This window comes from Macrobrachium nipponense, chromosome 32, assembly GCF_015104395.2.
Source record: "Macrobrachium nipponense isolate FS-2020 chromosome 32, ASM1510439v2, whole genome shotgun sequence".
NCBI lineage: Eukaryota > Metazoa > Arthropoda > Malacostraca > Decapoda > Palaemonidae > Macrobrachium > Macrobrachium nipponense.
In genome coordinates, this window is record NC_061094.1 from 34,606,366 (window position 1) to 34,631,973 (window position 25,608).

Here is a 25,608-nt window from a genome sequence, read left to right on the forward strand (position 1 = left end):
TGTCGAAGAATGCACTGGCATTCTTTTTACGAAGCACCATCAGGGAGGCCCATGCGTCTTGCCCGGATGGTGATATGAAACTTTTGAAAATAAAAGCCCATGAAGTGAGAGCTGTTGCAACTTCAATGGCATTTCAAAAGAATATGGCACTTAACGATATCATTAGTGCTACTTTTGGCGAAGCAACTCTGTGTTCGCTTCACATTACCTGCGGGATGTGAAGACGGCATATGAGAACTGCGAGTCGCTAGGACCATACATATCCGCAGAAATGTTGTTGGGGGCAGGGAGCAGCACGATCCTATCCTATAGAAAAGGGATAGGTGTGCTTTTAATTTTGGTTTTGGTTTATGGTTGAAGGGTTGGTCGCTTGAGGCGCTTTCCCTTTCTTTAGCCTAGAAGTTATGGGCGGGACTAACTTCGATAGGTTAGGTCAGGTGGTGGTTTTAGCTTCGTTGCCCTCACAGTTATGGTCAATATGGTCTAGTCATATTGTGGTCACGCTCCCATTGACAGATCATCTAGAGCGCACCAACTACACAGGTCACTACCTTGTTGGCAACTCTAGTAACGCAAAAGCAGGCTTCGGTGACAGTAATCAAGAGTCAGCTATGCTAAACGGTAAAGGAACCAAGATGTCAATCATCTGCACTTGAGGTGTTTTCCAAACTCCTTCTATTCTGTCCCTTCCTACCTCCAATGGTGGGATTCAGCTATATATATATCTGACAGGTAAGTTTCATGAACAAAATGTTATTGTCATGATACAATAAAGTTTGTTCATACTTACCTGGCAGATATATATAATTAAAGTACCCACCCACCTCCCCTCAGGGGACAGTGGTATGAGAAATCTGAATAGAAAATGAATGGTTCCTGATATCCGCCTCCCAGCGGCGGGAATGGGTACTAACCACCTGGCCGCCCACTGCGTGTGCCGGGAGTTTTGAAATTCTGTCGGACGTCGGAGAATACAGCTATATATATCTGCCAGGTAAGTATGAACAAACTTTATTGTATCATGACAATAACTTTTTTGCGAGATCCTGAAAAAACCTTCGTTGGTGAGGCAAAATTCTCCATGATCTCTCACAACTTATACAAACCTACAAGATCACACACACTGAGCACACCCAGAGAAAAGATAGGAAAACGGGCAAACTAATCACGTCTTCTCTTAAAGGTGGTAAGAAAGTAACTGATGCGCTTACATGATGCCCAAGGAATTGTGGGAGCTCCCAAATACCCCATGAGCAAGTACAGATGCCAATTTTACTGGATTTCCGGGTGGCGCTAGAAGATTATCCTAATGCTAAGACCGAAGGTTTATTAGTTATGAAAAATACAAATTAAAAAATTTGTGATTTTAAGAGAACATTTTTTATTGAGGTTTATAATTTCAAATAGTAACACCTGAAGTACATATAAGGCTTGTGAATAAAAAAAGTAATCCTTGTAGTGAAATGTAAATTCCTTGAAATGAGACCAGATCATTAAGCTTCTGTAGACTGTGGACTTATGGTTTTTTTTTCTAGCAGAAGTCTTACAGATTTTTGCAGAATATAACAAAAATCAAAAAAGAAAAGCTACCAAAATAAATAAGTTTAATAGCAGTAAATATATATATTTAAGGTAAAACATTGCCAAAACCATGCAAATTATCCAAAGTAGTACATGGTGCTTACTTTTTAAGAAACTAACATGACCCATTTGTAAGTTTTCTTTTTTGACAAGATAGATAACATTCCTTTGCTCATTCAGAGGTCATATCCAAAGATTTGACTAAGATAACTTTGGCCATCTACCTTGACAAATATATTTTTTTTTATCATCTCCATTTCCTTCTAAAAACTATACAAATAAAATAAATATGCCTGTTTACATATGTATGAAAATACTTTGTTCTCTCTCTCTCTCTCTCTCTCTCTCTCTCTCTCTTCTCTCTCTCTCTCCTCCCTCTCTCTCTCTCTCTCTTTCTCTCTCTCTCTCTCTCTCCCCCCTGTAAAATAAGAAAATAAAATGATGTAATTATAAAATAATTAAAATATAAAACTATATGAAACAATATACATACATGGAGTTGGAATCATGTATAAAAAATATCAGGAACACTCACTGAAAATGATCCTCATCTTGTCTGCTGGTTCGTGCAATTTTTTTTTCTAAAACGTTTACATACGTCATCAGTGAGCAAAGGGACTTAAATTTGAATAATGTTTATATCAATTATTGGTAAGTGAAAGGGCTAACAAGAAAGCTCTTATTTGAAGGAAAATAGTAGAATATTAAACCATTGCAAAGCGAAACATTAGTAAAAAATTACTGATTTACCAAAAAAATTGATCATAAGAAGCTGCTAGATATTAAAACAAACTCATTCAGATAGAATTACGAAAGATTAATAGATAATAATATGTTGTAACAATAATGGTAATAATTTCATAATTCTTTAGGCATTTTGAGTACTGGAAGATGTAAAATGAATAGTAGAAGTAAGGTTATAAGTTCGTATGTTCTGTATATTCCTTATTATTTTTTTTTCTTTAGTAAATTCCTTGGTTAGTAAATCACCAAATGCTACTGAGAAGAATTGACTTTTTTCAGGGAGGCATTTCAGTTGAGAAGAGAGCAGAGGGGTTATTATTTACGTGCAAAGCAGTTTGTGGACCAGTTTCTGATAATCTCTTCACCAAACTCCTCAAAACACTCTCAGATCCAAAGTAAGTGTTTTTTGCATCTGGTAAATTCTTTTTACTGTTATGATAGACCCAAAAGTTTTAGATGATATATGCACTCTTACATATTTATGCTACCTGTGCAAACTGTCTAAGCTGAATTCCTGAATACTATACTTTAATAAACACCATAATTCAAAGGGTATACATAAATGTGTATCACTTGTATGTACTCCTTTTAAGTTCACTGTTTAGTTTCAATCCTTTCTGCTTGTTTCATAGTTTTGAAGCTTACCCTTCTCTTACTGTTTTTATTGTTGCCAACCTAAGTAGCATGGATGTGAAACAAATCAGAAATCCTTTGAATCATCCACTATTTAGTTCAGTCCTTTCTGCATGTTCCATAGTTTTGAAGCTTACTTTTCTCGTAAGTGAAGTGATTTTTTGTTGCCAACCTAAGTCGCATGGCTGTGAAACCAATTCACAAATCATCTGAATCAGTCTTCAACTTTTTCTTCAACTCTTACTTGTTAGTTGAAGGTATAACCAATTCTGTTGCTAACTCCTCTACTTCAAATTACACTATAATTCTTTTGAATATGTATTGACCAAAAAAAACACAACATAAAAGTAATTTTATCATTGCAACAGGAAATGTCAGGCTACTTTCAGCGTCGTAATCTGTTAGTGTGGTTTTAAATGCTATAGCTCAAGAGTGGATTTATTTTATCAAAAGATTATACTGAAGTAAAAGGAATTTAAGGAAATATACTAGAAATCAGGAATAAAAGAATATCAGGGGGCTCTTCTTTACCTGTCAGAATTTGAAGTGTACCTTAGTACAAAGATTTCAAAGACAAAATCATAGTCAAAGGTTGTTATTCATTTTTCCTGATTCCAACTCCAAAGTAGTGTACAGACACCACCCTACTTACAAACGAGTTACGTTCCAGACAGCCGTTTGTATGTTAAATTGTTTGCAAGTTGGTTACTGTACTCTCCATGCCTATTTAAGTACAGTATGATGCAAAATCAATACAGCACTGTGCATTTTTCATCCTAAACACAATACTGTATGTACAGTACTACTTATGTACAGAATAGGTTTCAAATAAAATCTGAACTTAAAGGTGGCAAAGGAAATGCTTTGAACACAGTTTTAATGTGTTATCCATTGTTTGTATCAGAATATTTTGGACGTTGAATGTTCTTAATTAGGGTGGTGTCAGTAGCTCATTTAGGTGAACTTCATAGCATTATACAGAACTGGAGTTAATCAACCGGGCAAAGAAAGAATAGGGTGTTTAAAAATGTACACACCAGAGCTGGTACTGGCCTAAAAGCTTTTATCACATGTATAGTAGTTTAATTACTGTTTCTTATTCTAGGTAGTGAAATTTTATGTGATTTTCCAATATTTGTAAGTTTTCAAGAGGATATTTTTGATATTCAAAAGTGCCTCCAGGTAACATGATTCATTCATTCATTAAGAAGATCCCAGAAGTACCTTCCCACTGCTGTGAAGAAGTACTGATGCCATGAAGCAATACTATATACAGATTTTACCCATGGAGTCCAGTGAAAAGTTTTTCGATCCAGGACTGGCTTCTGCAAGGCAAAAGATATTGGAAATCATAACTTCATAAAAAATTAATTTGGTTGTTTAAGTACCATATTTTGTTGTTGTTTTGTATTTATCATACGAAAACAACATGGATAATTCTTGTCTTTGAATTTATACTGTTTTGTTAGTGTAGATTTTTCCTATACTAGCAAGAATTTTGAGGTAACCTAGAGGTTGTGGATGATAGAGGGATTACGGAGTTGATGAAGTGCTACATCCTGTTATGTTATCCGAGTACTGGCACTTTTGGGATCTTCCCTTGCTGCTGCTGTTGCTCCCAAGGCCACTTCTTAGATGTTAATGAAATGGTACTAAAAAAATTTGTTGTCACACTCTTCTCAAAAATGGTGGAATGGAACTTGAATGTGCCTTAGAAGACCTGCCCTTGAAAGTCCAAAGCTATACTAGTCAGTTGATGGCACAGGCTTTCTTTTCTTATCATGCATTACCAGTAGGTATGGTGCTGCTAGCTTTACTGATGGAGGAGCATCACCATTCTTCTTGTTAGTGACTTGTCTGTTGAAAGTGTTGGCTTAATCTTAAACATGGCCAAAAAATAGAAAAAATAGATCACCATGCCACCAGTCCTCTCTCAACCAGATTGCCAGGCTGCTCCTGTGATGACTGAGTTTTAAGTGCAGTTAATCTTGAGCAATGCAAGTGACATGAATCCACATGATTATCACCGATGAGGGTAGGTAACTTTTTGAGCTACATGTATAACACAACCCATCAGCACTTACTTCAGTGATAATTGGTGAAATATTATGAAATACTATGTACCATGAGACAACTTCATGTCACCTGAGATGGGCACCCATATGAGTGACATGCACAACACAATCCCTGAAATGTCTAGATTTGTCTCAACTTCTTGTGCGAGTGGCTCAACTTTAATTTGTATGCACAACATGATTTGATTTCTGTGATGTCAGGCCATGTCTCTACTGCTTGAAGTAAGATCGACATGACTTCAGGCTGCATGTTTGACATGTATGAGTTGATTCATGTGATATCTGGACGTGACTTTAGTGCTTTTGTGTGTACTTGGATGACAAGGTTATCATTAATGTCACAGTAACATGTCCTATGATAGGTCTGACTGTGTCATGAACCCTATGAGGGTCTGGCTGTCTCTTCTGCTTCCTGTGTGTATGACATAAACTGCACTCATCACACACCTGTGTCATTTGTAATGCTGAATTGTATCCACTGCTCCCACAAGCCCTGCCTTTAATATGGGTAGTGACTCATCGACAGGCAAATATGCATACCTCATCCATCTTTACCTGCGTGTTTGTTATGGCCTATGTCTACTCTCAAGGTTCATGTTTTATTTTGAATGGCCTTTTTTTTACCTCGCATGTCTGGCCTAGGGTTAATGTACATATTGTCAAGTGTCTTTTTATTACAATTACTGGTCCAGACCAGTCATTGCTAAAAGCACTCCTCTTTTATCAGTATTTGGTGTGTGAAATACACACCTATCTCAAGCTCACCTTTTGTAACTGACATTGCCTCCTGCCCCAAACAGGTGATGGAAACATGTTAATCATATTTCTTATGGCCTTTGGTGTACATTGTTTCTTGCTCATATGATTAGATTACTTTCAGCTGCAAATCTAACCAAGTATTTCATGCCCTTGCCTAGACAAGTGCCTACTTCCAGCAAAAAGGATCTTATTAGTGACTTAGTGACCCTTACCCATGACTCATTGGCACATATCAGCATACTTTTTTGTTAGGTATAGAAGTTATCTGCTTATATACCCTATGACCTGGCATGCGTTTATGTTCAAGTTGCTATAGATGCTTTAACAGTAACAATCTCATTCAGATTAGTTTAGGTAAGTGACTAAGCCATGTCTAAGAGTGCCTAATGTCAGACATTTTACATTATTTAGGGAAATCCCTCAGTGATTGGACCATTAATGCCAGGCTATTACTCATTTCTGTTGAAAGAAAACATGTAAAATACTGGTTTGTAAGGTAGTAAACGATTGAATGGCTATTTGTTGCATAACTAACAAAACCTTCGGTCTTAACATTAGGATTTACTAGCGCCAAGCTGGAAACCGGTAGAATTAAAATTACACTTGTGAGATCCAGGGACTATGGCATCTATACCAGGTCACGGGGCATGTATACCCAGAATGCCCACGGCTACCTGTGACCCACCAGTTATTTTCCTACCGACCTTTAAGATAAGCGTGCTACTGTCTATCTGATTTAAAGCCGGTTTTTCAGTTTGCCCGTTCTTTATCCATTTCATTTTTCATTTCTTATTACCTTTTCTTTCTCCGAGTGTGCTCAGATGTGAGTGAAGAGTGTATAAGTGGTATGATGGAGAATTTTGCCTCACACGGGATCGTCTACCGTTTCGAAGAGGAGACAAAGGAAATGCCCAGGAGTCATGGCTTTCCATGTTCTAGGTTCCTAACTTCGTTGTCGACGGATCCTCATCCAACGTGTAGTAGGTGCAGGGAAAACGTATGTACGATTACTAATCCATGTTCTGTTTGTCGCAGTTGGTCGGTGGAACAGTGGAAGAAGTTCTATGAGAAAAGCCAATACAAAAGGAAGGTGGTGACGCCATCTTTGGATGACCAAACCTTACCGGCTTCTTTTGTATCGGCAAATAAACCAGGCTGCTCCTATGTTTCTCCACCTGCTTTTGATTTGTCTCATACCCCTTCGGTTTCTCCTAGCGGTTCAGTATCGAAACGTCAGGAGGGGCCTTGGGTAATTTTATGAATAATATGCACTCTCCTTTGTTCCCAGCAAGTAGAGGGGTGAGATCCGCCATCTTTGTTCCAGGCTCCTGCTTTCCAAGCGCATAGGTTGGATGGTATGGTGGTCAGCGCTAGGCCTACCAGGCGTACCAACCTTGGATGGTCTGCTTGCTCATTATATGGCGTCACGGTTCCAGCAGGGTCCGGCAGCGCTGAATGTTCCTCATCCCTGGGCTTGCATTTTATGGGAATTAATGCCGCGGCTACGCCATCAAACTCAGTGTTTACAGCGATGCAGAACGTGGGAGGTAGTTTGGCAGCAAACGTGCGGTTGCCAGCAGAAACCTCTCAGTCTCTCCCTACGAGAGGGATGACGTCACAACATATGTCACACCACCGATATGGCAGGCGTGATGACGTCACAGACTGCTTCTCGGCCTATTTCGCTGACACCCAGACGCTAATACGCCTTCTGACCCGTCAATGCAAACTGTAATGCAGAAATTACAGGTATATGAAGAGAATGAATAAGAGAGACAAAAAGAAAAAGTGTGATTCGCCTTCTTCCTCTAGTTCGGCGTCATCGCTAAGTCCGATAACGTTCACAGTGAGCGCCAGTCAAGCGTTGGAGGAGGATTCGGGAGTTCCTGACGGATCCTCGGGCTAAGAGGAGAAGAATCAATTCTTCCTCATCTTCAGACCAAGACTGTCATATCCAAGTCAGCAGGAAGGTCGGGAAGTCAGTGGCTATTAAGCACAAGGTTAGCAGACGAAGCCGTTCGCAAGAATCCGAACAAGTGAGAGAGGCGACGGCCGACGGACTAGCGGCCGGATGCAGAGTTGCCAGTTCGGATCGCAAAAACTATTGATACCGCTGGTAAAATCGACGTTGGCTGCGAAGGTGCAGCAGAGGATAGAATGCAGTCCCAGTTTTTCGCCCGTAAGGCCGTTCAAAATACGTACAAAGGACGATAAGGCTCCTATTAAAAGTGCGAAAAATAGGGAGTTGGCAACCTCGGCGGATACGTTCGAAGGAAGGCAGTGTCCGTCTGGATGAAAGATCAAGGCGAGTTCTCCGACGCTCATAACGATACCAATACTAATAGAGACGAAGTTATATCTGTCTTAAGGGAGCCTTCATCTTGGAGATCTAGACGAGATTCTCGCTCTAGATCCGTGAGCAGAGAAAGAGTGAGGCGTTCTCGTTCCCCTGCTGACTATCCGGGATCGAGCCAACAGCGGCCAGCAAAGATCAAAGAGACCGCGGCCGTAGGGGCAGGCGGCCTTGGAATTCCAGGCCGTTCTGTCAGAAGATAGGGGCGAGACAACATCCCTTGTGACGGAGAATGTACATTAGAGCCGGAGAAGGAGAAAACCAAGAGTTTCTGGCCTCGTATGCAGAGGTGATTGATTTGATTCATCAATTCAATAACCTTTTGGAGAAGACAGAAACACCGGCCAGTATGCTTCCGCCTGGAATTGACATGGCATTTGGATTAAAAAGGGATACCAAGGTGTCGTATGAATTGCCTTGTTCGAGTCATGCGGAGTCGGTCTTGCAACACGTAAACGCAAAGATTGCAGGAAGGGATAATTCCTTAAGATCTAATAGATCATTTAAATTTATTCCCCCTCCAATGATAAAGCAAAGGAAATATTATACGACACCGAAGGTCCCTTTGCTGTCTAGACAAGTGAACCCTAATGTTGTAAGATTAAGGCCTGGATTAACCTTGGATCAGGTTAAAATGGAGTGCCCTTTGATGAGTAACCAAGAGGCTTGCTCGTAGAAGCAACAGCTTCTTCTGTCTTTCAGGCTGCTTCTTGGTTAGACCTTTGGTCAACAGCAGTGGCGAAGATTGCATCCTCGGAAATAACAAGAAAAGTAGTGGATGAATCATTGTGCATTAGATTACTACAGTCAGGTTCCAAGGTGATTGCGTACCTGACAAACGTAAGGGCCAATGTTGGGCAAATATCCTGCTAATGAGGAGAGATGCAGCGTTGGCTAGACTAAGCCGCAATGTGGATTTGGATTCCCTGTTAGCAATGAGGAATGGGGATATCTTGGAGTCGCAACTGCTGTTGCCAGAGGTCATACTGGAAGAGGCGATAGATAGAAGAAGGATGGACACTAACGATAGGTTGGTGCAACAGGCAGTTAGGAAAACGTCTAACAGTCAAGCTACTCCTTTGGAGGGAAGACAGCAGCAAATGTCTCGAAAGAAGACAGTGAGACATAACATCCCTAATAGAGTCACAAGACCCTCTTCCCCAAAGAGGCTAACTCATCGGCCCTTTCACAATAGAAACAAGAGAGGAAGGGGCAGTAGGGGAAGAGGGAGAGGCTCAAGAAGATAGGATGGGCGCCTCTCATCACTCGGCCACACCAGTGGGGGGTTGCCTGGCAAATCACTGGAAGGTGTGGCAGGAACTAGGGGCAGAGCAGTGGAGTGGTCGGATGGTTCTCCGGATCGGGTATTTGATTCCCGTTCGAGGTAAACCCCACCCTCCTGGACAGATCAAGCCATTACCCCACGTCGCTTATGCCCACAAATCTCAGAAGGCCATTATTCTTCAGGACGAAGTGAAGAAGATGATGGAAAAAGGAGTGGCTGTGCAACAAGTATGCAGTCCGCCAAAAGGCTTCTACAGCAGGATTTTCCTGGTACCCAAAGCCAACGGGGAGTGGAGGACAGTAATAGACCTGTCAACGCTGAATCTGTTTATAAGGAAAACCAGTTTCAAGATGGAAACTCCAAAACGGTTCTACAAGCAGTCAGGATCGGAGACTTTATGCTGACAGCCGATCTAAAGGACGCATACTTTCGATACCAGTCCATCAGTCTTCAAGGAAATTTCTCCGCTTCAGTCTTGCAGGGAAAGCTTTCGAATTCAAGGTCCTGTGCTTCGGATTGACAACGTCTCCTCAAGTTTTTACAAGAGTGTTCACTCTCGTGTCGACGTGGGTGTGCATGCTCAGGGGGATCAGGCTAATAAGATATCTGGACGATTGGCTGGTGATAGCAAAGTCCAGGGAGAAATTACTCAGGGACAGGGCGACCCTCCTGCAGCTTGGTCACAGCCTAGGTATTGTGGTAAATCAGAAGAAGTCGCAGTTGGATCCAAAGTCACGTTTGGAGTATCTGGGAATGGTTATAGACACAACAGAAGCCAAAGTATTCCAGACAGACCAAAGAATAGAGAAATGCAAACAAGTGGTGAATGCCTTTCTGGGAAAACAGACACAGCCAGCAAGACAGTGGCAGGTGTTGCTGGGAAATCCTAACCTTACCTGGAGAAGCTAGTACCACAAGGAAGGCTACGCCTTCGGTCCCTACAATGGAGGATGAAGGAGTTTTGGTCACCAATAGTAGATCACCCGTACGAGCAAATTCCCTTGTCGGCAGAAGTGAGGAAAGACTTGCTGTGGTGGGGTGAACGACGACAATGTGACAGTGGGTGTCCCCTTCAACAATCCTCTCCAGCACCTCTTGCTGTTCTCGGATGCGTCACTAGCGGTGGGGTGCCCATATGGAGGAGTTGATGGTGTCAGCAAAAGGAGTTGCAAGGACAGAGAAACTCCATATAAACGTGCTGGAGTTAAAAGCAGCGTTTCTAGCTTCTACAGGAATTCAGGGAGAGAGTAAAGGGACACTCAGTGGTATTGATGTCAGACAACACCACAGTAGTACCTTATATAAACAAGCAAGGAGGCCTAGTTTCTCGCAGTTACATGTAATGACAGTTCAACTTCATCAGTGGGCTATAGAGAACCTGGTAGAACCACAGGGCCAGGTATATTCCGGGAAAAAGAAACATAGTGCCGACAAGTTGAGCCGCAGGGATCAGATTCCGGAACGGAGTGGTCCCTGCACCAACAGGTAGTGGACAGGATGCTTCAGATGTTGGGAAGGACCGATCATAGACCTATTCGCAACCAGGTACAACAAAAGTTGGAAGTGTATTGTTCAGTAGTCCCAGACGCAGAGGCAGTAGCAGAAGATGCGCTACACACCCCTGGGACAATCTGGACGGTGTACGCATTTCCTTCCCTTTTGTCTAATCCGTCAGGTTCTGAACAGGGTAATGCGTCTCAGAACCTCAAGATGACCCTGGTAGCCCGTTATGGCTGAAAGCAGAGTGGTTTTCCAGACCTACTGGAACTCCTAGTACTAGATGTGCCGAGAGAGTTACCCCCATGGAGCAACCTACTGTCAGCCGCACATGGAGAGGTACCACCAGTCAGTGAAGTCCCTATCGCTTCACGGGTGGAGACTGTCAAGTATCTCTTCCGAGCAAGAGGGTTTTCGCAGAAAGCAGCAACTCACATGGCAGGAAATCATCAGCAAATCATCTGCGACAGTATACCAAGGAAAGTGGTCAGCATACTGTGATTGTTGTCGTAGAGGGAACCTTTGTCTCCCCACTCGTACCACTATCAGCAGTTAGCAGACTTTCTGATATATCTCAGAACAGAAAAGTATATGTCTGTATCTGCAGTGAAGGGGTACAGGGCGGCTCTAGCCTCAGTCTTACGAATGAAAGGAGTGGACATTTCGTCTTCATGGGAGTTGGCCATGCTGATGAGGAGCTTTGAACAGTCATGCCCACCAAAGGAGCTAAAAGGCCCCAGATTGGGATCTGACCAGGGTACTGAGTAGTCTGACAAAACCCCCCTACAAACCACTAAGGCAGTCCACGGATAGGAGCCTGACCCTGAAGACAGTCTTCTTATTGGCCCTGGCTTCAACCAAAAGGGTGGGGGAGCTACATGGCCTGTCATATCTCATAAAGCACTCGAGAGGTTGGAGGTCAATGGTATTTTGAGTTTGTCCCAGAATTCGTGGCCAAGACCCAAAACCCAACAGTTGTAGACGGCAGATTCGACTCCTTTCCATACCTTCCTTGGCAGACTTTGTAGACAATGACAAAGATGAGATGCTCCTGTGCCCCGTCAGGCACTAAGGGTAACTAATGAGAACAAGGCAACCTCAGGGCCGGGTGCCGGAGGTTGTTCGTAAGTACAGGACGGAACAAGAAGGAAGTGTCCAGGAATACAATATCGTTTGCTAAGGAGACGATCAGAGATGCTTATATGGCAGAAGACAGAGGGTCAGATAGCCAGGTGGGAGCTAGAGCTCATGACATCAGGGGCTTGAGTGCTTCTCTGGCATTTAAGAAGAACATGTCTGTGGATAGAATTCTGAAAGCTGGTGTGTGGAAATGCCAAACAACTTTCACCTCATTTTATTTGAAAGATGTTGCCCATAGATCCTTGGACACTTTTTCCTTGGGTCCAGTGGTGGCGGCCCAACAAGTGATGTAGCTCATCCAGTGCCCCTGGGCGGGTCAGTTTGCGTCTAGTCTAAGATGAAGGTATGAAAGTAGAATGAATGGGATGACTGGTCTTTTTCTTTACTACTTTCTTCCTAACTCCTTTAACTAACGGGCAATATGAAGGAGAGTACCGTCATGTGCTGGAACGGATACTAGAAATGCAGGTGAGGTGGTCAGCCATACTGTGAAGCTATCTTAGGTTATGATATACTTTTCAGTAGCAACACACCCCTCTAGATAATAGGGAAAAGAGGGGTGAAGGTGGATCCAGTTGCAAGGGACAAGAGTAAACAATAGAATGGTATCTACACCCAGTGGGGAAAACCAATAGATCCGCTATATCTTTGGTTCTAGGTTCATTGTCCATTCTCTTAGAATTTCCCTATATATTCGGAAATGGATAAGGTGGCAAACTCCCAGTCAGTTATAGAGACTTACCTCCCTCCAATAAGTAAGTCTATCCTAATGTTAAGACCGAAGGTTTGTTCCATATATGAACAAATACCAAATTGTAACTAATTGTATTTTTCATAACTAACAAACCTGAGGTCTTAACAGGTAAAGGCCCACCTCGAACCACCCCTCTAGCAGTCTAAACTGGGTTAGAAATATAACTGGTGGGTCACAGGTAGCCGTGGGCATTCTGGGTATACATGCCCCGTGACCTGGTATAGATGCCAATAGTCCCTGATCTCACAAGTGTAATTTTAATTCTACCGGTTTCCAGCTTGGCGCTAGTAAATCCTAATGTTAAGACCTCAGGTTTGTTAGTTATGAAAAATACAAATTAGTTACAAATTGGTATTTTTGTAAAGTTCATGAATTTTCGTTAGAAACATTGCATTGTAAAATTTAATTTTTGGCTCTTTTTCAGAGTAACTGCTGAAGAGATATGAAGAGTAAATACATACGTGTTTTGTTGTCTTGTTCTCTTAATGGCCTGAGCCTTTTACTTTCAACCACAGTGAAGGCCACTGCTAAAAAACCTGAAGTTATTGCTGAAGTTAAACCTGTCCTACAGAATCCTAAGTTTTGGAAACTAGCAAAACATGAACATTCATTGGTAAGCATTTAACACAGACAATGTTTTTCTTGGTATTTAGACTTGCAAATTCATCTTTACATGTTAAATAATTATTATGTACATTTTGTTTAAAGAATCATCAAGACTAATAGTGGGATATCTCCATACATTGTAGTCATATTCATAGAAATTTCTGTATGTCTTGCTTGATTATCCATATATAAAATAAGAAAAATACAAAAGACAGCACGGTTTGACTGGAAAAAACTTATTTTTGGTAGCTGCTTGGAATCCTCAAAGGAGTTACACTCTCGTGGTCCCCTCCAAGGCTCCATCAGGCAGAGCAACTAATCTCAAAAGAATTATCTTAGTCTATGGCCCGAAATAGTGCATGTTGGCACAATTATAGAATATAAAGGGCTCAGGACAGGAGGGTTCTATCTACTGTCTACACATAGACTGCCTTGACTTTCTCCTGTGCAAGATAAGTGTTCATCCCAGTCCCATGCCTTTTTGTCAGGGAAGTGGGTGGGTTTGAGGACTCATAGTAGCTACCAAAAATAGGTTTTTCCTTCATCAAAACCTGTTTTTTGATAGCACAATCACTGTTTGTAATCAAGGAGATTATAAAAAAATTGACAGGTGACAAAATGGCTTTGCGCCTACCAAATAAATCCCAGCAACCCAGGTAAATTTATGGTGTAAAGTATATCACTGGTTATCTACCATTTTTTCTATATGGATACCCATTAGGATTTGGCAATAAAGAACATGAAATAACACAAGAATTCCCTTGCAATATCTCAGTATGACCACTACTCTCATGGGTGATAGTGTTGCAGCAATTTTTATCGAGGTAAAGTAACAAGCTATCATCTGTTTCTTTATTCCAGATACTCATTACGGTTTGGCAATAAAGAACAGGAAACACTCAAACCTACATATGTATTACCCCTTGTGCTTTTATGTTTTTAGTCCACACAGCTGACAGCAACAAATTTTTTTTTTTTTTTTTTTTTTTTTGTCTCCCTCCCAAAGATGTATTACCTATGCTACATACTATTAAACTCTCTAAGGTTCGTCAGCACATGTACAATTACTTTATTATCTTGGGATTGTTTGCTAATCTGGGGATTTTCTGAAGTTAATTCATGGGATAGTAAGAAAAATAATTTGAATAGCACCATGCACCCAAATGACCATAGGTCAGACCGTCGGCATGCCCAAACCACCAACCTTACGAATTGACGCTCTACTTCAATGAATTGGCGCTCTACTCTCCTCAAAATGTTTTTGGTTTTTAGAGCTCTTTGGTTTTTAGAATTTCAGGTAATGGTTGTGTACCTGTAATTCCTTTGTCAGGCTCTTTCTGTAAGTTGTGCGCCAACGAATTCTTCAAACAGCCCCAACAGAAGGTGGAAGAATGTAATAGGGAGGTTACACTTGGAGGGAAATGGAGCCCACCAATGCTTCCCTCTGAAAACCCTTAATTTGATTCCACAGTCTTAGAATGTTACCCCATAGGGTTCTGGAAATAAGTTTTTTGGCCTACTGCAGCAAACAATGTTTTGGAAGACTGGAAGCCCATTTAATAGCTACTTCCATCATAGTTGTATAATTTATAATATTGAGGAGATTGAGCCTAGCTTAAAATTCAGTCATGGCGTCCTGAGAATTTTCTTGTCGTGTCCCAAATGTTGGGTAGTCATGTCCAGTGGGAGCTTTTCCTCTCCAAAAGGAAAGGCAAGTGTTACCCAGTCCTTTGCAGAGATAGAGATATCAGATATTGTTATGGAAGAGACAAATGGCTTCATTTCTTCCATTAACTCTTGCTTCCCAGTACCACAAAATTCTGAAATTCTGTTTTCACATGATTGATTGTTTAAATGTGAAGGGGACAGTGAATTATTTAAATGTGAAGGGACAGAAGGCTAATGCCTCTTGGAGAGGGTACTGGTTCTCTAAAATTGTTTTGTGATGCTCTGGCTTATATTGTTATATAAGCAGGATAATTGTCTCCCTCAACTGTTTTTTAAATTTCCTATTCAAAGAGGGACAAAGTATCTTTCAGTGTTAGGAAAGGTGGTCTGCCTTAAAACTCTACGTGCTCAGCCTAAATCATAGTTTTCCCTTCATTAATGAGGCATTTCCAATCTGGTGAAAGGATATAGTACACTGAGGCATCTCACCATGGGTTTATCAGTATCATTTTTAGGATGGATATTTCTGCCCATACTACATTCTGAGATGAGGTTCTATAGTCTGACCTGGTCAATTGTTAGCATTTGAAGGTCTGCGAGTGAGTAGGCTGTCTCTTATTACCCATTCTGATTTCAACAGGGCAACCAATTCAACTTTTTGGGGTTGGTTTTTTTTTTTTTTATTACCCTGTTTTAGTTATTTAAGTTTTTTGGAGATAAAGCCAATCTACTTGGGCAGACTGTGGAGCCTCTCTATTCTCTAGTTTAAAGGATGAGAAATTTTTATTACTGTATATACTCACATATGCGACTTTTGAAAGCCCTAATTTTGGCGCTAATTTTAAGGGGGTCGCATCTTACATGAGATATAAAATTCGAGTATGTAATAATCATATATTAATATCATATGATAAAATGCAAACATAATATATGCATCTTTTCCATGGATATTTTAAAAAGTTTTGTTTTACTTCACTGTATCCAATAATATTATATGTATTTTCATATTACTATTTGTTTGTATAAAATACAAACATAGCAATCAGTGTTTTGTTTGGAAATCAGCTGAGGGCGATTGCGAAGTAAGTTTGTTTCGCTGTGTTGAACTCAAATAATCAGAGTGACTTTCTTGCCTCTAGTTAGCGCAAATAAATTTCAAAATACTCTATTTATATGAGATAAGGTGATTTTATGTTATACAAGGTGTTTTTAAGTGGAAATATCACTTGAAAACGTATCGTTCTTGAACGAAATTTAGTTATTTTTTTCGTTAGTAGATGGCGCTGAGGGCATGTTTATTGCATAAACAAAAATCAACATTCCGTTGATATTTTCACTTTATCTCATCAGAATACTACGAGCTTTACGCATTTATCTTTTTATTGGAGTGGAAACAGTAAAATGTGTTCTTTTCATACCCAATAGTTTTGATTAAAAAACACGTTTCTCTCAAATTTGTTTAAGGTCGAGTTTGATGGTACTATACCGAAGTTTGCGAAAGTTTATCCACGTTACCGATGCACGATAAGTCATTAGCGTATCAACATTCTTTCCACAATTTCCGCTAAAACTTACAGATTAAGTTTAGCAGTATATGCCTTGTCGATCTTTTATCCATAGCGAGTAAGGTCTCTAATACTTATGCAATCAAACACAACTGTGATAAAATTGAGAGAAAATTATTTTAATCAAAATTTAAGGTCTTGAAAGAACACATTTTACTGTTGTTTTCACGCCGATAAAAGTAACATAATGGTAAAGTTTCATACTACGATGAAATGAAGTGAAAATAGCGCACGGAATCACATAATATTTTTGCACCATAAACATGCCCACAATGCAATCTGTTAACGAAAGAAATACTTTAGTACACAAGATGTATTAAATTCATATTTCGACTTAAAAAACACGTCTTTTAATGACAAATTACCTTGTCTCATATAAGTAGAGTATCTAGATGTTTTACACAATAAATAGAAAAAAGGCAATTTGCTCTGAAATGGATTAAATTCGGAGAAATAAAATCGTATTCCCCATCAGCTGATTTCCAAACAAAACACTGACCACTTTGTTAGTATTTTATGATACAATATAAGAATACTTACATCCAATATTATTGGATAGTGTAATGTATAACTTTTTAAAAGAATCAGAAAAGATGCATATTCATTGTGTATTTGTCGTAAATATACATAGCCGTCAGCAGCCTGACATCGCTCAATTAGGTATGCTGATGTCGGTGCCGAATTCTGATTCCTGTTTCGTGTCCAATTTTTTTTTTTTCTTCCTTTTTTTGCTGATATGTCATAATCAGAATGCATTGAAACTCCAAAATTGGTCTTTTATTAATAAATCACTAAATTATATCGTATATGTATATACAGTATACTGAAGGCTGGCTACTGTATTCATATACAGTAGAGCCTCAGTTCTCGACGATAATTCGTTCCAGAAGGAGCGTCGAAATTCGATTATTTCGAGAACTGAATCAAGTTTCCCATAAGAAATAACTGAAAATGGATTAATCCGTTCTTGACCATCAGTTATACCTAACCATTGCCTTTTTAATACAATACATTACATGTAAAAATTACAACTAAATAAGTTAAAAGTTAAATAAATATCATGTTAACGTATATTTATAATTTTAAATGTGTAAATATACAGTATAAAAGAAAACTACCCTGTGTCCAACTGATTGTTGACCAAGCTCCATAGGCTACCTAGGTAAATAGTAAGTAGAAATTGTAGTGTAGTGGGTAGGCATAAAACGTGTTGCTAACATAATAAAAGCATTGAAAAGCAAGTCTAATTATTACAGTAAATTAATAAACTATTTAAAATTAAAAACCCCAATCTATATTTATCAAAAACTTGCAAAAATTTGCCTACAGTAAGTCGGCATTTAAGGATGTAAACAAACCATAGCGCAGCCCTGGTGGTTATATCGGGACTATGGTAGTAAAGAAACCATATCTCGCTATAAGCCTAGAAACATTTACATTCGATATTAATTTATGGTAAATCTTTTACGGAGTCGACTGCAATACTGTATACAAAATCGCTTTGAAAATTATCTTTCAGTAAATGTAATGTTATGATACTAACGATTTGTTTCATAAATGTCCTTATAAAAAAAGGTGCGTCTTTTACGGCAAATTGTCCAATATCAGGACTGGTTTCAAGCTTATTGGACTTTGACAATTATTATGGTACTGCAATGGTACATATATACTACATAAGTAAAAGAATCTTCTTAATGTCTTTAATTACTATACCATTACGAGGACGCTTTTACGAAGCATACAGATGCGTTCGTTACCGCGCACGCGTTGCATATGTAAACTGTGTCACTACCAGACCTCATACGTAAACATTGACGTCTTTTTACAGTAGACATAAAAGAATCTTCTTAATTTCTATAATTATTCTATACCATAGCGGCTTCTCTGATTAAGCTAAGGCTAACCTCCTCTTTACCAGCAAGCTTAACAAAGATTAAGATGTGTTCGCTACCGAACGGCACACGTTACGTATGTGACAGTGGTTTCACTACCAAACTCTCACACGTAAACAATGACGTACTTTTTACAATTAGGACATAAAAGAATCTACTTAATTTTCTATAATTAATGTATACCGTAGCGGATTCTGAGTTAACCTAAGGATAAACCTCTTCTTTACCGGCACGCTTAAAAAGCTTAGATTGCGTTGCTACCGAACCGAACATGTTAGTATGGTAACTGGTTTCACTACCAAATCTACACGTAAACATTAACGTATTACAGTACGACATAAAAGATTCTTCTTAATTTCTTGATTACTACGCACTTAATATGGCATAGTAGCTTCTCTGATATAAACTATGACTAACTTCTTGGTTCGTATCGGGGAAGAAACGGTTAACAAAGCTTAAGATTGCATTCGCTACCGAACCTGCACATGTAACCTACGTACGTAACATTGCCTTCACTCCAAACCTTAACACTTAAATACGTATTGCATTTGCTACTGAAACGCGCGTCTCAAGTGTGAGCATGGTTTTAGAATATGTCTACGTTGATACCACCGAAAAAGCAAACGAAATGCGCGCAAGGTGTACAAGACACGACACATGTTTGAATGTTTGTAAACATTAGTTTGCGACTTTAAACAATGCTGAGTCACTGAGTGGCGTCACCAATGTTACCAACCGTTTTGCTAAATTATGCTAGTCGGTCCAAGCAAAGAATTTATGCCAAATATGGTGCAATTTTGTGCCAGAATTATGCTATTAATCTATCTTATCTCATTTCTCTAATACATTTGAGCTAAAACAACGATGTAATGGAAATTTAAAACATTTATATATTAGGTGAAATGATAAAAAGTGACGAACAGACAATATTATAACTAATAATTTGATGATGTTAGGAAACTGTAATAAAACACCTTTTTTTCTTTAATAGATCACATACGCAATCACTAGTACACTATTTGATATGCAATCACTACTATACTATTTGACAAATGTGTGAAGATCACACATACAAATGTGAAGAAAAACAACAAGTTTTTACTTATTACTGCATCATTATCATGCCACTCAGAACCATTTTTCTTTAACAGGTCACATAACAATTAATAAATACTTGAAAATGTGTGGAATTACTTCAAATATAACATTTTGTTATTTACTGATATTTCCTGAAAATTAAAACTAAAAAAAAAAGGTAAACAAACAAACCAGTCCTCTACTCAAGAAGAAAAACATACGTACTTATTACTTGATCATTATCATGCCACTGAAACACTTTTTCTTTAATAGATCACATACACAATGAATAAATACTTGAAAATTGTGGTAAAATCACTTCAGACATAATTAAAATTTTGATTACTGAAAAAAATAAAACTTAAAAAAGGAAAAAAAGTAATTCTTTACTCATGAAGAAAAGACATTATTAACACTTTACTGATTGTTTGTCATGCCACTGTGGGTATTTATTTATATTCACAAAATTTAACATCCTTAGTGGGTTGTTCAAAACTTAGCAATTAACTCATTTGTTAGTGCTGCTTTTGAGGCAATTTCACTTGAAGATACATTCATATAGCTGTGTATGAAACAATTGCGGAATTTTCTGATTTTAGTTTAAAATTTTAGTGAAAATACATTCTAAAATTGTACTAGAAACCCTAATTGTGAAAGAAATTATGCTAAGCTCCAATTCTTGGGTCAAATTATGCTAAAAAACGTGAAATTATGCTACATTTTGGTAGCACTGGATGACGCCAACTAGCGGCAGCTGGCGGAAACAGTTTTTTGTTTACAAAACATCATATGGTCGGGGTCGAAACTGGTTTTTTGGTTGAAAACAGATACAAAGTTTTATTGGAAATTTAGTGGCGAAATCCGATTATGTCGAGTTCTAATACGGTCGTGAACCGGGTCTCTACTGTATATATATATATATATACGATATATGTACCACGATATCATCATCATCGTATAGGCGAGGGCTAACTTGTTAAATGTTATTCAATTTCTCTTTGTGCTGAATCATCATAAGCCAATGTGCATTGAACCTAGAGATTGGCTGAAATTAATAATTAGTACGCCATATATGTATAAAGTATGTGTGTAGTGTAGGCTAGGCTTACCCTTATACAGTAGACCCCCTTGACTCACGAACACAATCCGTTCCTAGACTTGGTCGTGTTCCAAATTGTTCGTGACTCGGAGCTAATTTCCCCATAAGGTTTAATGGGAATAATATTAATTGGTTCTCGACCCTACGAACCAATATATATTATGTATATTTTGCCTTATTTTACACAGATAATGTAAAAGTCAGGTGTAAAAAAACCTTCCATAATATCTAATAATATAATTTAAATGGTAAACTAACACTATAAAAACGTTTGTAAAGTGAACACTTACTATGACTGGCGAGACTTCTGGCTTGACGGACAAGAGAAGAGGAGGGTGGTGGGTGGGGAGGAGGTTATGTGCGGAAGGAGACCCTCCCCCATCCAGGTCGGGGAGATCTCGTTCCGGAGATTCAAACTTTTCTATAATTTCTTTCTTTATTTCAATGGTTATCTTCCTCTGCACCCTCTTCTCACCATCACTCTTCACTTTCTTACTTTCACCACACTCTTCACTTTCTTAGGGCCCATTATGAAGAAAATCACAAGTTTTAGCGCAAAAAATGCTAAGCGAATTGACGAACGTCTTGTACCAATGAATGAGATTAGAACAAAGAGCGATGCGTGGGTGACGCCGTGCGTGGGCGGCTGGAGGATGGCTGGTTCCATGGCAACTCAAACGCTCTCACGTGTTGCTGGGTCGATTTCGCGCATTTTTCAAATGTTTGTGTCTAAAAATTAGTTGTGAAACAAAGTGAATTGTTATTTTCCAGAAATTTCCAGCATTTTTCAAATGTTCATGTCTCAAAATTAGTTCATGACCCAAACAGAATTTTTATTTTCCGCATTTTTTTTTGTTCGTATCTCAAAGTTAGTTCGTAGTTCAAGGGTGAAATTTTACCTATAATTTTGGTCGGGGATCGATTTGTACGTGGGTCAATGCGTTCGTGAGTCAAGGGTCTACTGTATGTAGAAATGGTACTGATTACCCTATTGTAGGCTACGCTAGTATAATATTCTAAGGTAAATTAACATGGGCCGACTTACGTCCAAATCGATGGAAGATGGAGACAGAGACAGAATTTTGGTCTTGAACATCAGCACAAAGAAGAGCGAGATCATGGTTGTGAGTAAGGATGATGATTGGGTGCACATGGAGGATATGACAATCAGAGGACAGGAACTCAAGCAAGTTGAGAAGTTGTTTACTTGGGAAGTGTGGTAACAGCAGATGGGAGGCAAATTGAAGATATACAAAGAAGAAAACTAGGAGCAGCAAGAGCTTTTGAGGTTCTGAGAAAAAACGTTTGGTCAAAGCATGAAATCAGCTTTAGAACTAAGATGAGAATATTCAGTGCAGTAGTACTACCAGTCCTGATGTATGGCTTGTCCACCATGGGCACTGACCAGAAACAGAGAGAAAAGGTTGGATGCTTTTGTTTTGAGATGAAGCTGCTGAGAAGGATACTTGGCATTAAATGGGATGATTATGTTAGAAATGAAGACATCAGGGGGTGAGATTGAGGCAAAGGCCAGTCAGTACCAGTTGAAGAGGGGAAGGCTGAAATGGTTTGGACATGTTGAGAGGATGGATGGGAATAGAGACCCCAGGAGAGCACTGAGAGCAGTACAAATAGGAAGAAGACCGCTGGGTAGACCAAGAACGAGGTGGATAGACATAATTGTCGGGGATCTTGAGGATGAAATCCAAAACTTAGAGGAAGCAAGGGAAATGGCTCGGGATAGAGACAGATGGAGAGGAACTGTATCATCCTTATGCCAGTGGCGGGAAGATAAAGTAAAGTAAGTGTAGTATCACTTGGTTCTTCCTTTTTGCTTCTCCTGCTAGGTATTAAAAGCTCTTTAAAAATAACTATCCAGGAAGATTGCTTCTGCCTGCTTTTGGACAATGTTCCTGAATGACTCAGGCAAACGATCATCGAACTGTGCAAGCATACGACCTGTGTAAGCCTTTTCGGGGTGTCTCTTTTCTACGAATGATTGCACCTTATGAAAAGCAGCTAGAGCATCCTTAATTTCTGCCGTTGTCATAGAGTTGTCGTCCTCCTCCTCGCCGCTACTAGAGAACTCCTCTTGAACGTTATGTTGCTATGGCCTCCAACTCCTTCGGGTCATCTGTCGTAAGCTTCCTCTTGGTGCTCCTCGAGAAGGTCATTGATGTCGTCCTCGTCAACAACCAGCCCCATGGACTTGCCGAGTGCAACGATCTCGTCAAGATCTGGTTGCAAAACAGAGTCAGGATCCATCAAACTGTTCCTGAATCTGCAGCAGCAGTCTCTGGCGGATACGGCATCAGGCCAGAGTTTCCTCCATGAGGAATTCAAGGTTCGCCTTGAAACCTCCTGCCAAGCTTGGTCGATGAGTCGGATGCATATCACGATATCGAAATGCTCCTTCCAAAATTCACGCAAGGTGAGGTTTGTGGTATCGATGATGTCAAAACATCCCTTGAAAAGATGTTTCGTATACAGCTTCTTGAAGTTCAATATCACTTGCTGGTCCATGGGCTGGAAGAGAGGGGTGGTGTTAGGCAGAAGATAAAGAACCTTGATGAAGGAATACTCTGCTAGGATATCTAACTCGAGGCCAGGAGGGTGAGCAGGGGCATTGTCCAACAGCAGACATTTCAGAGGGAGGCACTTCTCTTCAAAGAATTTCTTCACTGTCGGGCCAACAGATTTACCCACTCGGTGAACAAAAAGCCTTGTTGCATTAGCCTCCACATCACTGGAAGCTTCTCCTTAAGCACTTTGTGGGCCTTGAAGGCTCGAGGAGTCTGAATGAAAGACAAGTAGGGGCTTCACCTTACAATCCCCACTGGCGTTCGAACAAAGTGCGAGCGTAAGCCTGTCTTTCATAGGCCTATGCCCCGGGTAGCTTCTTCTCTTCCTGCGTGATGTACGTCCTACGAGGCATTTTCTTCCAAAAAAGGCCAGTCTCATCCCAGTTGAAGACTTGACTGAAAAAGAACTGTAGCCTTCCTTGGTCGTCATCTCGTCGAACGTCTTAATAAAGGCTTTGGGCCACTTTCGTGTCCGAGCTGGCTGCCTTCCCCAACACCAATGCCGCATCACCAAATGGAGTGCCAGTTCCGTTTACAAGAATTTCTCGAACCAACCCATGACGAAGCCTTGAACTCTGGGGTTGGTGTTGATGTCCCTTCTCCTCCGTCGTTCTTCGGCCTGGGCAATCAAATCGCTGAAAATAGTGCTGCCCTTGGAGATTGCCGTGTCTGTTATTGTATCGCCAGCGATTTCTTTGTCTTTTATCCAGACAAGAAGAAGCCTTTCCATTTCATTGTGCACGTGGGTCCTCATGTTGGACAAAATAGTCCGCTTTGAAGGTGTAGCTGCTTTGATGGCATCCTTCTGCTTAAGGATGGTGCCTATCGTCGACGGATTTCGGCCATATTCCGTAGCGATCACACTCAATCGCATACCAGCTTCATATTTTTAATGATCTCCATCTTCGTGTCCAAAGAGAGCTTTCTCTTCTTTCTGTGAATTTCAACTTTCTTGGGACCCATGACTACGTATATACTGTACGTAGTTTAGGTTGATGTAGTACGTATACATGTAGTGAAGTTCTCACACAACACGATAAAGTATACTACAACAAAAACACTAACAAATTTACGTTAATAAACGAAATCGTTAGAACGAATGAATGCCGCGTGCGTACAATACCGATGATGCCGTGAAGTGACCGAAGAAGCACGCCGCTCTACGTAGATGCATCATGGGAGGGATGCTGACCAATAGGAGAGAAGGATCTCATGGCAGTGACTAGCATCAGGAACCAATGGGGGATGTGTACCAGACCCCCTCCCGTGAATAGTTAGAACCCGCAAATGTTTGGAACCCCTATGAAAATGCTAAAAACAGCCTATTTTGTTAGTGTAAAACTCATGAAAAACCCACTCAAAATGTTTATACCTGGTTTTTTAATATTTTTATCACAGAAAGTGCATTTTATGATGAAATTGATTAAAAAACCCAGGAATTTGCGGATATTTCTCATAGAAAAATGCCACGAATGTGCAAATTTTCTGTGAATAATGCGGGGAACATTCCCGAGAGAAAATCTGCGAATGTGTGAGTCCGCCAATCTGGAGAACGCAAATACTGGGGGTCCACTGTAATTGTATTTACATTATTCCTTATGGGAATCATAGTTTCGGTTTTCGTACGTTTCAGACTTTGTGGGAGGTTCCGGAATGGATTATGTACGAAGACCAAGGTACCTCTCATTATTATAGTACTTTGCTTTAAAATTTATGATGATTATGGTATTGAGAGCAAACACTGAGGATGAGTGAAATCTGTGACAGACCAGAGTTTTTAATGGGGAAGATAGATGACATATGTGCTATTGTCACCTCTTTAGGAATAAGACATAGGAAAGAGCTGAGGCAGTGATGTGTGGACTGGAGATAGAGTCCTCCTGTCCAGTCCTTTATATATTATTTCACTGTGCCAACGTGCTCTATTCTGGCCAAGACCAACTACTTTATAAGAGAATTCTTTAAGATTGGTTGGTCTGTCTCATGGAGCCCTGTGGGATCATGAAAGTGTAGCTCCTTGAGGACACACACTGGCTTGCTATGAAAAATTTTCAATTTTGTCTTGTGTACTAACTCAGATCTCTAATTACTATTACAGTGGAATACAGTTTTTACGTAATCTGCTCCAGAACATCCCACGAAGTCTGAAACGTATGAAATCCGAAACCATATTTCCCATAAGGAATAATGTAAATCCAATTAATGCATTCCAGATACCCAAAAATAAAGAAAAAAATACATTTATAGAGAATAAACAGTTTTACATACAGAAAACAATGAAAAAAAACCATAAATGAC

General features: G+C 39.9%; 1 protein-coding gene across 1 annotated transcript in view; it reads left to right on the top strand.

Moving 5' to 3' along the window:
• The first annotated feature begins 13,263 nt into the window (after positions 1 to 13,263).
• LOC135207340 (E3 ubiquitin-protein ligase listerin-like) overlaps positions 13,264 to 25,608 on the top strand; it is a 350,507-nt gene continuing 338,162 nt past the window's right edge. The window contains exon 1 of the mRNA XM_064239051.1: positions 13,264 to 13,434. Coding sequence (XP_064095121.1) covers positions 13,264 to 13,434 — 171 coding nt within the window. The remainder of the gene's footprint in view (positions 13,435 to 25,608) is intronic.